General features: G+C 39.7%; 1 protein-coding gene across 1 annotated transcript in view; it reads right to left on the bottom strand.

Annotated features, from left to right (window-relative positions):
• Positions 1-3,136: 3,136 nt before the first annotated feature.
• The window catches only part of LOC116897750 (sperm-associated antigen 6), a 62,144-nt gene continuing 49,860 nt past the window's right edge, over positions 3,137-15,420 (bottom strand). Inside the window, exons 9-10 of the mRNA XM_032899184.1 lie at positions 13,414-13,559; positions 3,137-4,019 (exon numbers count right to left, since the gene is read on the bottom strand). Coding sequence (XP_032755075.1) covers positions 3,956-4,019; positions 13,414-13,559 — 210 coding nt within the window. The 3' untranslated portion in view covers positions 3,137-3,955. The remainder of the gene's footprint in view (positions 4,020-13,413; positions 13,560-15,420) is intronic.

Genomic DNA, 15,420 nt, shown 5'->3' with positions numbered 1-15,420 from the left:
AAGCATTTGACAAAATTCAACACCCCTTCATGATAAAAGTCCTGGAAAGAATAGGAATCCAAGGCCCATACCTAAACATAGTAAAAGCCATATACAGCAAACCAGTGGCTAACATTAAACTAAATGGAGAGAAACTTGAACAATCCCACTAAAATCAGGGACTAGAACAAGGCTGCCCCTCTCTCCCTACTTATTCAATATAGTTCTTGAAGTTCTAGCCAGAGCAATCAGACAACAAAAAGGAGGTCAAGGGGATACAGATCGGAAAAGAAGAAGTCAAAATATCACTATTTGCAGATGATATGATAGTATATTTAAGTGATCCCAAAAGTTCCACCAGGAACTACTAAAGCTGATAAACAACTTCAGCAAAGTGGCTGGGTATAAAATTAACTCAAATAAATCAGTAGCCTTCCTCTACACAAAAGAAAACAAGCGAGAAAGAAATTAGGGAAAGCGACACCTTCATAATAGACCCAAATAATATAAAGTACCTCGGTGTGACTTTAACCAAGCAAGTAAAAGATTTGTACAACAAGAACTTCAAGACTCTGAAGAAAGAAATTGAAGAAGACCTCAGAAGATGGAAAGATCTCCCATGCTCATGGATTGGCAGGATTAATATAGTAAAAATGGCCATTCTGCCAAAAGCGATCTACAGATTCAATGCAATCCCCCATCAAAATACCAATCCAATTCTTCAAAGAGTTAGACAGAACAATTTGCAAATTCATCTGGAATAATAAAAACCCAGGATAGCTAAAACTATCCTCAACAATAAAAGGACTTCAGGGGAATCACTATCCTGAACTCAAGCAGTATTACAGAGCAATAGTGATAAAAAAACTGCATGGTATTGGTACAGAGACAGACAGATAGACCAATGGAATAGAATTGAAGACCCAGAAATGAACCCACACACCTATGGTCACTTGATTTTTGACAAAGGAGCCAAAACCATCAATGGAAAAAAAGATAGCATTTTTCAGCAAATGGTGCTGGTTCAACTGAGGTCAACATGTAGAAGAATGCAGATCGATCCATGCTTATCACCCCTATTACAAAGCTTAAGTCCAAGTGGATCAAGGACCTCCACATCAAACCAGACACACTCAAACTAATAGAAGAAAAACTAGGAAGCATCTGGAACACATGGGCACTGGAAAAAAATTTCCTGAACAAAACACCTATGGCTTATGCTCTAAGATCAAGAATCGACAAATGGGATCTCATAAAAACTACAAAGCTTCTGCAAAAGGCAAAGGACACTGTGGTCAGGACAAACGGCAACCAACAGATTGGGAAAAGATCTTTACCAATCCTACAACAGATAGAGGCCTTATATCCAAAATATACAAAGAACTCAAAAAAGTTAGACCATAAGGAGACAAATAACCCTATTAAAAAATGGGGTTCAGAGCTAAACAAAGAATTCACAGCTGAGGAATGCGAATGGCTGAGAAACACCCTAAAAGAAATGTTCAACATCTTTAGTCATCAGGAAATGCAAATCAAAACAACCCTGAGATTTCACCTCACACCAGTGAGAATGGCTAAGATCAAAAACTCAGGTGACAGCAAATGCTGGCGAGGATGCGGAGAAAGAGGAACACTCCTCCATTGTTGGTGGGGTTGCAGACTGGTACAACCATTCTGGAAATCAGTCTGGAGGTTTCTCAGAAAATTGGACATTGAACTGCCTGAGGATCCAGCTATACCTCTCTTGGGCATATACCCAAAAGATGCCCCAACATATAAAAAAGACACGTGCTCCACTATGTTCGCAGCCTTATTTATAATAGCCAGAAGCTGGAAAGAACCCAGATGCCCTTCAACAGAGGAATGGATACAGAAAATGTGGTACATCTACACAATGGAATATTACTCAGCTATCAAAAACAACGACTTTATGAAATTTCGAGGCAAATGGTTGGAACTGGAAAATATCATTCTGAGTGAGCTAACCCAATCACAGTAAGACATACATGGTATGCGTTCACTGATAAGTGGCTATTAGCCCAAATGCTTGAATTACCCTCGTTGCCTAGAACAAATGAAACTCAAGACGGATGATCAAAATGTGAAGGCTTCACTCCTTCTTTAAAAGGGGAACAAGAATACCCTTGGCAGGGAAGAGAGAGGCAAAGATTAAAACAGAGACTGAAGGAACACCCATTCAGAGCCTGCCCCACATGTGGCCCATACATATAGAGCCACCCAATTAGACAAGATGGATGAAGCAAAGAAGTGCAGACCGACAGGAGCCGGATGTAGATCAGAACCTGAGAGACACAGCCAGAATACAGCAAATACAGAGGCGAATGCCAGCAGCAAACCACTGAACTGAGAACGGGACCCCCGTTGAAGGAATCAGAGAATGAACTGGAAGAGCTTGAAGGGGCTTGAGACCCCATATGTACAACAATGCCAAGCAACCAGAGCTTCCAGGGACTAAGCCACTACCTAAAGACTATACATGGACTGACCCTGAACTCTGACCTCATAGGTAGCAATGAATATCCTAGTAAGAGCACCAGTGGAAGGGGAAGCCCTTGGTCCTGCTAAGACTGAACCCCCAGTGAACTAGACTGTTGGGGGGAGGGTGGGGAGGGGAACACCCATAAGGAAGGGGAGGGGGGAGGGGGATGTTTGCCCGGAAACCGGGAAAAGGAATAACACTCGAAATGTACATAAGAAATACTCAAGTTAAAAAAAAAAAAAAAAAAAGGAGAATGACACAATACATTTACCTGTGTGATGACTAGCAATTCTAATTTGACATCAGTTAAAAAAACAGATTGAAGAATGGAGGTCTTAAAGAAGTCTGAAGAGTTTCAGTGAAGATGTACATTGTTGAAAATTATCCAGACTAAGTGAAGACTTTCCTTTTGATGAAAAATCAAAGGAAGTCCAAGAAGGAAATGTGAAACTAGGTTTATAGGCCAGGCTTCACTGTGGCCTGAGGCTGTGTAGACTGACCTGCACCTCCTCTGCAGGCCTTCAGGTGAGACTTTCAGGAATATCCCTTTAAGTCCAAAGACACGGAGATACCTGCGGTCAAGGGCTCCTAAGTTCAAAGACAGATTCCCTGTATCAAAAAGTCACTAGATAGAAAAAGCAAAAGGGACCATTCTAATGCTGTTTTTAACACTTTATTGAAATCTTCTTTGACCCCATTACTACATCTAATATAAAATGTGAATAAAGTCTGAGTCTGGTGTGTTCCACTCAAATGACTTCAGCGTCTGAAAACACAACTAGAGGATTTGGTAATGTGAGCCTATACCAGGGGAACACTGGGTGCAAAGGTTCCATGCTACGTCTCTGAGGCCAGATCATGGATATGAAACCTCAAGACGAACAGGGAGCATGGATTCCAAACTGCAATGCTTGGGACCCTTCAGGGAGAGGGAGAAGAGCTTCAACACCAGGAAGAATGAGTAGAACTGCCTAAATTCTTAGAAAATCAAACCTAACAGTCTATCATAGCTTCTATATTAGTTCAGGGCTCTTATGTGACCAGCATCTGAACCTTACAAGGGTTACATGCCCTCTCATCAGGTTCATTTTTCAGCTCTTTTCTTCCAGATGCTTCTGTGTAACACAGACAGGTTATCAATGTCTGTGCTTATTATGAGGAAATGGCCAAAGTGTTGCCGAACAGTATCTCTAATCTAATTGGAGGCTGTGTTTGTGCTACCTGTATGTGGTTTTCAGCAGGACAATAGCAAGTGTTTTAAACCTTTTAATGTCTTTCTAAGTCTATCTTTAGAGAAATTCCTATGTATGCAAATGACTATGACTAGGCTACTAACCTTAAACTATTACATACATTTAGAAAACTTTATCTAAAGGTATTTCACATTGAATAACACTAGAATGTACTTTCAGAGAACTTTAACAATCATTATTCACACTCTCCTGGGAAACTGAGAAGAATAAAAATATGCTTTGTTCACAGTGGCTGGTAGCTGTCCACCCTCTGCAGAAGTGTCTCAGAGTATCCAGGCGAATAATACCTGAAAAAGAAATTTGCTAATTAGATAGGAAAAATGTCAAAGGTGGACTCAAGAGATTCTACACAAGAAATACTAACATAAGTGAAACTTCATGTATGCTCTTAATAACTACATTCTTCTAGTAATGTTATATGCATATGGTTAGAGACTACGAAGAATACCAACTCAAAATGCTGTACTTAAAAAGGAAAACACTTAAGAATATGTATAACAGGACTAGAAAGATGGTTCAGTGATTAAGGGCACTGACTAATCTTCCAGAGGTCCTGAGTTCAATTCCCAGCAACCACATGGTGGCTCACAACTGTCTGTAACTCAAGGATCCAACACCCTCACAAAGACAAACATGCAGGCAAAACACCAATGCACACAAAATAAAAGTAAATAATTTTTAAAAAAAGAAATAGGTGTAAGGACAACTAGAATGTTTTGTAAGCAAAACCTTCAATCCATGGGTGAAATTTCATTTCAGATACTGTTTTTATCAAGTAATGTTACTTTTTTTTATAATTTTATGTATATGTTTACCTACATGTTTGTACACAACTGTCATGTGTTGTGCCCACAGAGTCCTGAAGTCCTGGCATTGGAGTTACAAATGGTTGTGAGCCACCACATGAGTGTCAAGAATTGAACCTGGATTCTCTTGAAGAGCAGTGAGTACTCTGAACTGCTGAGCCAGTAATCCAGCTCCATAATATTACTTCAAAAGAATAACTAAGAGATTTTTAATAATAATTTTAATAAAAATTATAACAGAATATTAATAACCTTCATTGGTTCTTATATATAATATGAATGTATATTTCTAAATTAAACATTTTATAAAAGTTAGCATAAAATATAAACATAAAATATTAAAAATACGTTGTAGGATCACTTGATATACCATGGAAATAAGCATAAAACTATATCAAGTAATATTTAGTAGGTATTCTAGTATATAAGACACAGGTTTTTTTAAATCTGAAAAAATATAATTTAAAAATTTTAACATTCACTCAAAAATAATTACAATTTAGTCTAGGATGATGTAATTATGCAGCAAGGCAGGTCCAGGATAAGGTGAAGCCCATCATTGGATGAGAAGGAAGGGAAGGCGGGGAAAAGTCTAGGAAGAGGAGAGGAGGAGAAGTGAGAAGAAGAATGGGGGAGGAGGAGGAGGAGGAGGGGGAGGGGGAGGAGGAGGGGGAGGAGGGGGGAGGGGAGGAGGAGGAGGGAGGATACAGAGAGGGAGGATGATTCTGATCCAGGTAGACTAGGTCAATTTTATCTTGTCTTGGTGGGCAGTTTCTATCTTAATTGTTTAGCAATGAATTTATTCTGTGAATGTATTATAGATTGAGAATTTAACATATAAATCTAATTGTTTTCTTTCTTTTTTTTTTTCTTTTTTTCAGGGCTGGGGATCAAACCCAGGACCTTGTGCTTCCTAGGCAAGCGCTCTACCACTGAGCCAAATCACCAACCCCATAAATCTAATTGTTAAACTACAAGTTTCTATAGCTTTGATCTTACTGGGCTACAGGGGATGTGAGCAAAGTTCCTGGCAGGCAGAGAGACAACCTGTCTCAATTCTGGAAGCCATGCTAGGCTATAGAATGCTTGGGGCTACATGACATGGTGCCATGCTAGAACAGCCGGAGAAAACAGCCTGATGTGTGTGTCAGGAATGGTAACAACCCAGCAAGGGGACAGTGTGTGAAAGTGGCTGGCAGAGAAATAGCCAGAGCACATGGCTCCAGTGGATCCTCATGGAGTGAGAACATGTGGGAACCAGTTCCACCTATTTTTTATTTTTACTGCAACAATTTAGAAAGTTTGTTTCTAGATAAAATCTAATGTTAGAGTCTTAATCTGTCCTCTTTTAGATAACTATACCTATGCCTACTTAAAAACTTATGAATTATATTACACTAATCACCTCCATAATTTGTTAAATTAAATGTGAAAAATCACCAGCTGTATTTGTTTCCAATAACATCTGTATACATTGCCAAGGTTTAACAGAGCGTACAACATATCTAAAGCTCTCTTAAAGGTTTTTCCCATAAGGCCTTTGTCTCAGTTAGGGTTTTACTGCTGTGAACAGACCCCATGACCAAGATAAGTCTTGTAAAGGGCAACATTTAATTGGGGCTGGCTTACAGGTTCAAAGGTTCAGTCCATTATCATCAAAGTGGGAACATAGCAGCATCCAGGCAGTCATGGTGCAGGGGGAGTTCTACATCTTCATCTGAAGGCTGCTAGCAGAATAATGGCTTCCAGGCAGCTAGGATGAGGGTCTTAAAGCTCACACCCACAGTGCCACACCTACTCCAACAGGGTCACACCTTCTAATAGTGACACTCCCTGGGTGGAGTACATACAAACCACCAAAGCCTCCTAAAAATGTCTTTCAGTGGTAGATTTCTTCCAAGTAGTCTTGCACTTAAGGGTTCACAATTATTTCTCTCTTAGTGTGAGTTAGTACAAATTTTAAAACCTGATTTACTCTCCTACATCCCTTATAAATGTTTCCATTGTGAGACAGATACTTTTTATATAAATGCAAGATATAGGTTTCCTATGATTTTTTTCAAATCATGTAATATAGTAACCATTAGGCACAGGAAACTAAAGAACACCCCATGCAACTGTTTTATATCAGAACTAAATTACTTTGTATTTGCCTTTTGAAATTGATAATACAATTATCAAAAACATTTACATGTGTTTATGATGACAGTTTTCTTATTTTAACTGGAAAAATAATTCTCATATAATATGTTCTGATCAGTTTCCCCTCCACCTCCCTCGAGATGCTTCCTGCTTCCTCACCCATCCAACTCCACATCCTTCCTCTCTCTCTCTGTTAAGAAGACAACCAGACAGATTAAAGAGAACTTTTAAAAAGAAGAATAACAAGAAACACAGACAGAGAGAGATAAAATCCATGGAAACAAAATCAGAAACCAAAATACACAAGTAAAAGACAAATAAGACAAAAAAAAAATGCCCAAAGGAGCATTTAGAGACAAAACATCTACAGGAGCACCATTAAGTTCACTTTGTCTTGCCCATCTACTGTGGGCCATGGGGTAAATACACCCAATGAGATTCCACTGAAAACACTGATTTTTTTCCCTTTGAAAGTGAGCGTAAATTGAAGATGGCCTCTTGGTTATGGTAGGAGCCCATGCACTTCCACGCACAGGACTGCCTTGACCCTGGGCAGGCTCTGTGCATGCTGCCGTGGTCTTTGTTGAGTTCATACATGGGTCATTCATGTTGTGTCTGCAAGACACGGTCTTTAGAGTTAACCATCATTGTTGGCTCTTATAAGCGTGTTCCTCATCCTCTTCCTTACACATCTCTGAGCCCTGAGGGGTTTGAGGAGGACATCCCATTTACAACCGAGTGTTCCAAACTCTCTTACTCTCAGAATGTCTTGTGGGGTTAGAATAACCTATGAGTCACTTTTTTAACTGTAAATTTCATAATCTAAATCCAGGTCAAATTTTCCAATGGAATCTGCTCTCTGAGTTAAAAATGCAATATAAATGATAAAATATTATAAAAATATGAACTGATTAACAATTTTATATTACTAATGAATTGAAATTATAATGTTTGGATACTTGAGTTAACAAAAAACATTAAATTTTCTTTATACTGTTTTGTTTTATTAAAAATGCTACCAAAAAACTTGAAATTATACATGTGGTTAACATTATATTTCTATTAGACAGTAACTTAAAATAAAAAGTCTTCACTAAATTAACTACCCTACAAATACTTCTGTAGGTGTCACCAGGCTCATTTACAAGCTACATAACCTACTTGACTTTGTTTCACCAGGCTTATTTACATGCTACCCTACAATGCTACACTTCCTCTTCCAAGACTTTAAAGATGCCAGCATTCCCAAATAAGAAAATATGCTCTGGCTTTCATCAGCAAAGTCATACATATCATTCTCAGTTCCTTATAAGTTTACACAGACCACATATTAATCACAAAGTACTGGCTCATAAATATATCAAGTTGTCTACTAACCATCAGAAAGTCTCACTTTTCCTATTGTATCTGATGATAAGGAGCACCACAAAAAGACCTAGAGAGTCAACTAACCGGGGCCCATATGGCTCACAGAAACTGAAGCACCAACCAAAGTGCATGGAGGGGCTGAACCTAGGTCCCTTACATATTTGTAGGAAATGTGCAGCTTGGTCTTCATGTGGATTCCCTAACACTTGGAGTTCAGGGTTGTCTGTGACTCTGTTGCCTGCTTTTGAACCCCTTTCCCATAGCTGGGTTGCCTTGTCAGGCCTTGATGAGAGAGGATTCTCTTATTTCTGCTGTGACCTGATGGGCCAGGGCAAATTGGTACCCATGGGAGACTTCTTCTCTGGGGAGAAAAGGAGGGGATAATGGAGAGAGGGATTTGTGAGAGTGAGACTGGGAGGAGAGGAGGGGGCTGTGATTGGGATGTAAATGAATAATAAATAACTTAATGAAGAAAAACTATCTTCTCATTATAAAGAAGTATAGAATTCTATATCAGCAACTAAAAATAATTTAAATCTCATTGGAATAATCTTATTTCAGGATCTTCACACATTTATAGATATGTTTGTTTTTTTTTTGGTTCTTTTTTTTTTTTTCGGAGCTGGGGACCGAACCCAAGGCCTTGCACTTCCTAGGCAAGCGCTCTAACCACTGAGCTAAATCCCCAACCCCCACATTTATAGATATGAAACATAAAATTTGCTTGTTGTACTTATTAACAGTGAAAATGAGTAACCAAGAGGGGCTACATGGTATCTCCAATACTGTTACAAAATTAAATATAATTTACCTAATAATAAACTCAAAAGGGAGAAGAGATGATAGAGGTGCCTGAAAACGGACAAGAAATAAAACAAGCCTGTTGACCAAGCATTATTCTCACTTAAGTCTAATGATATGAGATAGGTAATAATTTTATACCTGCAGAGACTGTAGCTTAAGGGACTAAATATCTCCAAAGTGGAATGGAAACACATGTTTCTTGGACATGTAACAAGAGATTTTAGCCATATTTCTTAACAAAGAACCAAAATAAATCTCAGAGAATTCTTTTCCCCCTCTTGTTATCAATCATTGTTATGATAACCTATCAAATGGTCTTTTGGAATATATAGCTCCAGACCTTTATATGCAAGAATATACCTTCAAGTAACCACAGAAACCAGGAAAATAGAAAAGTTCCTATTGCAGGGAGAAAGAGTTTGGGAAAGGGGTGTAGGAAGCCTCATAAAAGGAAAAATGAGGGCAGGGGGATTTAACTTGGAAGGAAATAGGGAGGCCAGTAAAGGGGACAAAAGAGGGAGAAGTTTAAAAAAAAACTGAAGCTGTTTTGAAAAAACCAAAGGGGATGTTTATGCTTACTAATACATACAAAACGAAACTGAGCTTAGGGCTTTCCCCCCAGATCTTCTCAACCTTCCCTTACAACTTACCTCCATTCCTTGTCGTAGTTACCAATAAATACTCAGAAATACTTTCTTACCATGAATCTCCAGTGTGTAGAAACAGGCTGAGACTATCAAAGGTAATTTTCACTATTCTTCCTGTCCTCCATTAAGATCTCTCCAGATTTACTCTAAGTCCAGTAGCAGGAAAAATCCACCAAGATGGCATCTCAATTCTAAACATTTATGTCCCAAATACATTCATAAAAGAAATGGTTCTAAAGCTTACATCACATATCCAACCCCACACATTACTAGTGGGAGACCACAGTACCCCACTCTCACCAAAGGACAGGTCATCAAGATGGAAGAAAGCAGAAATTATGAAATTAACTGAGGTCATGAACCAAATGGACCTAACAGATATCTACAGAGCCTTTCACCCAAACACAAAAGAATATACCTTATTCTCAGCACACCATAAAACCTTCTCCAAATTTGACCATATTGTCAGTCACAAAGAAAGCTTCAACAGATACTAGAAAATTGAAGTAACACCTTGTATTTTATCAAACCACCATGAATCAAAGCTAGACTTCAACAACAACAGGAACAACAGAAAGCCTACAAACTCATGGAAACTGAACAACTCTTGAGTAAATGATCACTGGGTCAGGGAAGAAACAAGAAAAAATACTTTCTAGAATTCAGTGAAAATGAAGGCGCAAATTTATGGGACACAATGAAAGCAGTACTAAGAGGAAAGTTCATAGCACTGAGTGCCTTCACAAAACAATTACAGAGTTCTCACACTAACAATATATAAGTACACCTGAAAGCTCTAGAAAAGAAACACATCCAAGGGGTTGGGGATTTGGCTCAGTGGTAGAGCGCTTGCCTAGGAAGCGCAAGGTCCTGGGTTCGGTCACCAGCCCCGGAAAAAAAACAAAACAAAAAAAAAAAAAAGAAACACATCCAAGAGGAGTAGAAGGCAGGAAATAGTCAAATACAGGGCTGAAACCAATAGATTAGAAACAAAGAGAACAATACAAAGAGTCAAAGAAACCAAGTTGGTTCTTTGAGAAAATCAACAACATTGACAAACCCTAGCCAAAATAACTAAAAGACAGAGAGACTGTATGCAAATTAACAAAATCAGAAATGAAAAGAAAGACATAAAAATAGACAATGAGGAAATTCAAAGAATCAGTAGGTTTTCATTCAAAAGTCTACGGGAGTGAAAACTTGTATAATCACTTTGGAAAGCGCTTTGGCAGTTTCTCAAAAAACTGGGAATAACAGCTCTACCTCAAGACCCAGCTATACCACTCCTGGGCATAGAGCCAGAAGATGCCTCACTACACCACTCCTGCTCAACTATGTTCATAGCAGCTTTATTCTTAATAGCTGGAAACTGAGAACAGCCTAGATGTCCCTCAACTGAAGAATGGATTTTAAAAAATGTGGTACATCTACACAGCTCTATTCAGCCATTAAAAGCAAAGAGATGGTGAAATTTGCAGACAGATGGATAGAACTTGAGAATATCAATCCTGAGTAAGGTACACAGAGCCAGAAAGGCACCTATGTAGTATATACTCACTTATAATTGGACATCAGCCAAAAGTGCAGGACAACCATGCTACACTCCACAGATCCAAAGAAACTAAGTAATAAGGAGAGCCAAAGGAAAGATGAGTGAGTCTCACTCAGAAAGGAAACAAAATGGTCATCAGAGGTGGCTGGAGAGAGGGAACAGGGTGTGAGAGAGTATGAGCAAGAGTATGGAGATGGCAAGCAGTTGTTGGGGGAAGTGGGCAAGAGAGGGCTGGGAGTAAGAATGGAAATCAGTAAGGGCCATCTTGAGACTATCTGGAGACAGGATGAAGAGTCTACGAGGATGACCCCGGCTGAAATTTCTACCAGTGAAGGATGTAGACTCAAGAGGCTACCACCTGTAGTCAGACAGGACTTCCAGTGGAAAGAGGGGGATACCGACCCAACCCACCCTAAATTTTTCCAGTCTAAAAGATGTGCAGGGATAAGGATGGAACAAAGACAGAGGGAACAGCCAACCCTGACTAGCCAACCCCCAACACTATTGATGATAATCTTCTGTGCCTGCAAATAAAACACTAGCATAACTGTCTCCTGAAATGTTTCATCCAGCAGTGAATGGAGGCAGATACAAAGACCCACAACCAAACACCAAGCAGAGCTCAGGAAAGTGGGGGATAGGATTGAGTGACACAGAGGGGTCAAGGGTACCACAAGAAGACCTGAGTCAACTAACCTAGGCCAATAGGGTTCACAGAAACTGAACCACCAACCTAAGAGCATGCAGGTGCTGGACCAAGTCCCAACCCCCATTTGTAACAGACGTGCCTCTAACAATTGAAACAGGGTGTGGGGCTGTCTTCAACTCTGTTCCCTGCCATTGAAAGACCTTCCTCTACCTAGATTGCTTCATTGGGCCTCAGTGAGAGAAGTGCTTAGTCCTTCTACGACTGAGTGTTCCAGGGCGGGTGACACCCAAGGAGGCTTCCCCTTCTCTCAAGAGAAGAGGAGGATAGGGCTGGAGAGATGGCTTAGTGGTTAAGAGCACTGACTGCTCTTCCAGAGGTTCTGAGTTCAAATCCCAGCAACCACATGGTGGCTCACAGCCATCTGTAATGAGATCTGATGCCCTCTTCTGGTGTGTCTGAAAACAGCTACAGTGTACTTATATATAAGAGAAGAGGAGGATAATTTTGGGAGGGGTTTATAAGGGGGGGGACTTGGAGGAGAGGAGGGAGGAGGCTGTGATTGGGATGTAATGTGAATAAAAATAATTATGGAAAGAAAAAATGTATTCCAATTAATAAAATCATTAAGTTCACAAAAATAAAATAAATGTTATTACATATTAAAAAGAAAATAGCTGGGCAGTGGTTGTGCACACCTTTAGTCCCAGCACTCAGGAGGCAGAGACAGGTGGACCTCTGTGAGTTCAAAGCCAGCCTGGCCTACAGAGCTATTTCAAGGACAGCCAATGTTACACAAAGACAAACTCTATCTGGAAAAAAATAAAAAATCAATGACAAACAATCCCAGAAAAATGTTAATTATTAAATAGTAAAGCAAATACATAACAGCTATAGTTTATATATAACATGTAAGTTTTTAAATCTAGAATTTGCATTTTCTAATAATGATCTAGAAAATATAAGCATGTTGCATTTTTCATGCTTTATAGTATTTGTCAAGACATTTGTTTTATTCCATTTTTTCTTCATAACTTTATTTTATTTAAAGGGGCATTCTCTTTTTTTGTTTATATGATCTGAGGATTAGTCTTAATGTTCTACAAATCAACTTCACTTTTAAAAATACTAATCTGAGCTGCAAGTAGGGTTCAGTGGTGGTGCTCTTGCCTGGCAAGGATAGGACCCTGGTTTCAGTTCCTGAATTGCAAAAGTGCTTAATTTTCATGAGGTAAAAGATTTCAGAAATAATCTATACATTGGCCTCATGTAGAATTTTAAAATCTACATATTTACACACTCAATACGAAAAGGCTATGTGGTGGTTTGAATGTGCTTGGCCCATGGGAAGTGACATCATCAAGAGGTGTGGCCTTGTTGGAGGAAGTGAGTCACTATGGGAGGTGGGCTTTGAGGTCCTATGCTCAACCTCTACCCAGTGTGGAAGAGACACTCTTCCTGGCTGTCTACAGATCAAAATGTAGAACTGTGAGCTCCTTCTCCAGCAACATGTCTGCCTGGACACCACCATGCTTCCTGCCACGATGATAATGAACTAAACCTCTTTAATTGTAAACCAGCCTCAATTAAATATTGTCCACTATAAAAAGTACCATGGTTAATGGTGTCTGTTCACAGCAGTTCACTAATGAAAATAGGCTGTATTTAAAAATTGCAACCACAGTAATATTGAACTCTCCAGTCCATCCTCCTCACCTTACTATTTCTTCTGGGTAGCAATTGTTGATGCTGTTGATGTATTCCTGCAGGAGAGAGCCTGGCTCTGCTTTTATCTCCTGGACCTTTTTAAGTCCACCACTTGTCACAAAAAGCCGTCGGGCTTTGCTGTCGTGCGGCAGCACCTTGAAGAGAAAGTGCACAAAACATCATTACTTCTTCCCAAGTTAGAGTTTTACTACTGAAAATAACTTAGTGGAGAATGTATTCTCAGGGTGTCTATAACATAGTCAGCCAAATCTGCTGGTGATTGGAAGTAAAATGCACTCTTTTGAAAAGTATATTAACATTTCATGGTGCAGAAATGGAATAAGGCACTATTCAGAAATGGAATGAGCCAATGTTATCTACTCCTGAGTGAAGCCTAGATATACCTACCCCTCTGAGGTCTCTCCACCCTCTAAAAAATAAAAGGCAAGCTCCTTAAAAGGCAAGATCCTAACAAGGTCTCCTAAATACCTAAATATCTTACTCCTTGCCAGGCCAATCTTCAGCTAAAGCTGTGTTTCAGTAATGAAGATCCCAAATGGTGTGACACTGCTTGTCTCTGCCCTCTGCTCCTCTCTCGAATGCCTTCTCACCACTCAGAACTGTCCCCATTGGCCTGGGGGCTACCTCTCATTTGTTTGCAGCCCTAACTTTAAGGAGACCCTGGCTGGGTAAAGTAGCAGACACATGTGGTCTCAGCACACAGGTCAGAGGAGCACAGGCCAGGATGACTTGGAATTTGAGGCTAGCTGAGGATACTCAGTGACTCCCAATTTTAAAAAGAAAAAGAAAAACAAACAAAAAACAAATCCAAGATCTAGGGGATAGAGTTCCATGGCAGAGCAAGTCCCTAGGTTTGATCCCTAGACAGGGGGCGGGAGGGAAGGAGGGAGGGGGAACAGGGAGAACCTTTGGAGCTATCCCATCTGCTCGCAGCAAACATTGTCAAAGACACATATGTAAGAGATGTTATATTACGAGATAGCACCTTCAACTCACTTGACTTTGGTGATCTAACCCATACATATTCTATTGATTTTTCACTTTTCTATTTAATTTTCTCATATATTTGATCATGTTTCCTCTTCCACATTCCTGCCAGATCCTCCCCATCTCCCTAACCCATCCAACATTCTCTGTCTCTGTCTCTGTCTCTGTCTCTGTCTCTGTCTCTCTCTCTGTCTCTCTCTCTGTCTCTCTCTCTCTGTCTCTCTCTCTGTCTCTCTCTGTCTCTGTCTCTGTCTCTCCCCCACCCCGTGTGTGTGTGTGTGTGTGTGTGTGTGACTTTTGTTTAGCATGAACCTTCAACATCGGAGGTCAGTGTTCACTTGAATGAACACTATGTTGAATGAGTTCTATGTTTAGTAAGTTCAGTAAGAGCACCATGTCTTTCTCATTGACCTAAAGATTAGACTGTAGACGGACTGTTCCAGAGCTGACATCTGTGGATGACCCACTTGTCCCTTACTGCTCCTTCTTGGGTGACTAAATTAGCCAGCCACTGCTTATTTAGCATCTAAAACACATGAAAGTAAAAAAACGGACCAGCTTTCTCCATGTAAAATGTAATGTTCTACATATACCTACACCATGTGGTCACTGTCAAATCACTGAGAGGGGAAGAGCAATCCACTGTTTTCTTGGACTGAGGAAGACAGAGCACACATGTGTTGGTTACACAGAACCTTGTCCACAGGTAGTGTCATCTCAGAGAAATCGGAGAAATTATCTTTAAAAAATCACATTTCTTAATTTTTAAGTAAAGCTGTGAATATGCAAGACTAGAGAGATGGCCCAGCAGTTAAGAGCACTGATTCTTGCAGAGGACAAGGGTTCAATTCCCAGATCCACATGGTGGCTCACAATCATCCATAATTCCAGTTCCAAGTAAGCTGTGCCCTCTTCTGGCCTTTACATGGTGCTTAGACACATGTGAGCAAATGCTCACATACATAAAAAAAACAAACTGAAAGATTTTAAAACAAATGAATATGACTA

This window comes from Rattus rattus, chromosome 4 (assembly GCF_011064425.1).
Source record: "Rattus rattus isolate New Zealand chromosome 4, Rrattus_CSIRO_v1, whole genome shotgun sequence".
NCBI lineage: Eukaryota > Metazoa > Chordata > Mammalia > Rodentia > Muridae > Rattus > Rattus rattus.
The sequence above is the reverse complement of the archived record's forward strand: the minus strand, read 5'-3'. Positions and strand labels throughout refer to the sequence as shown.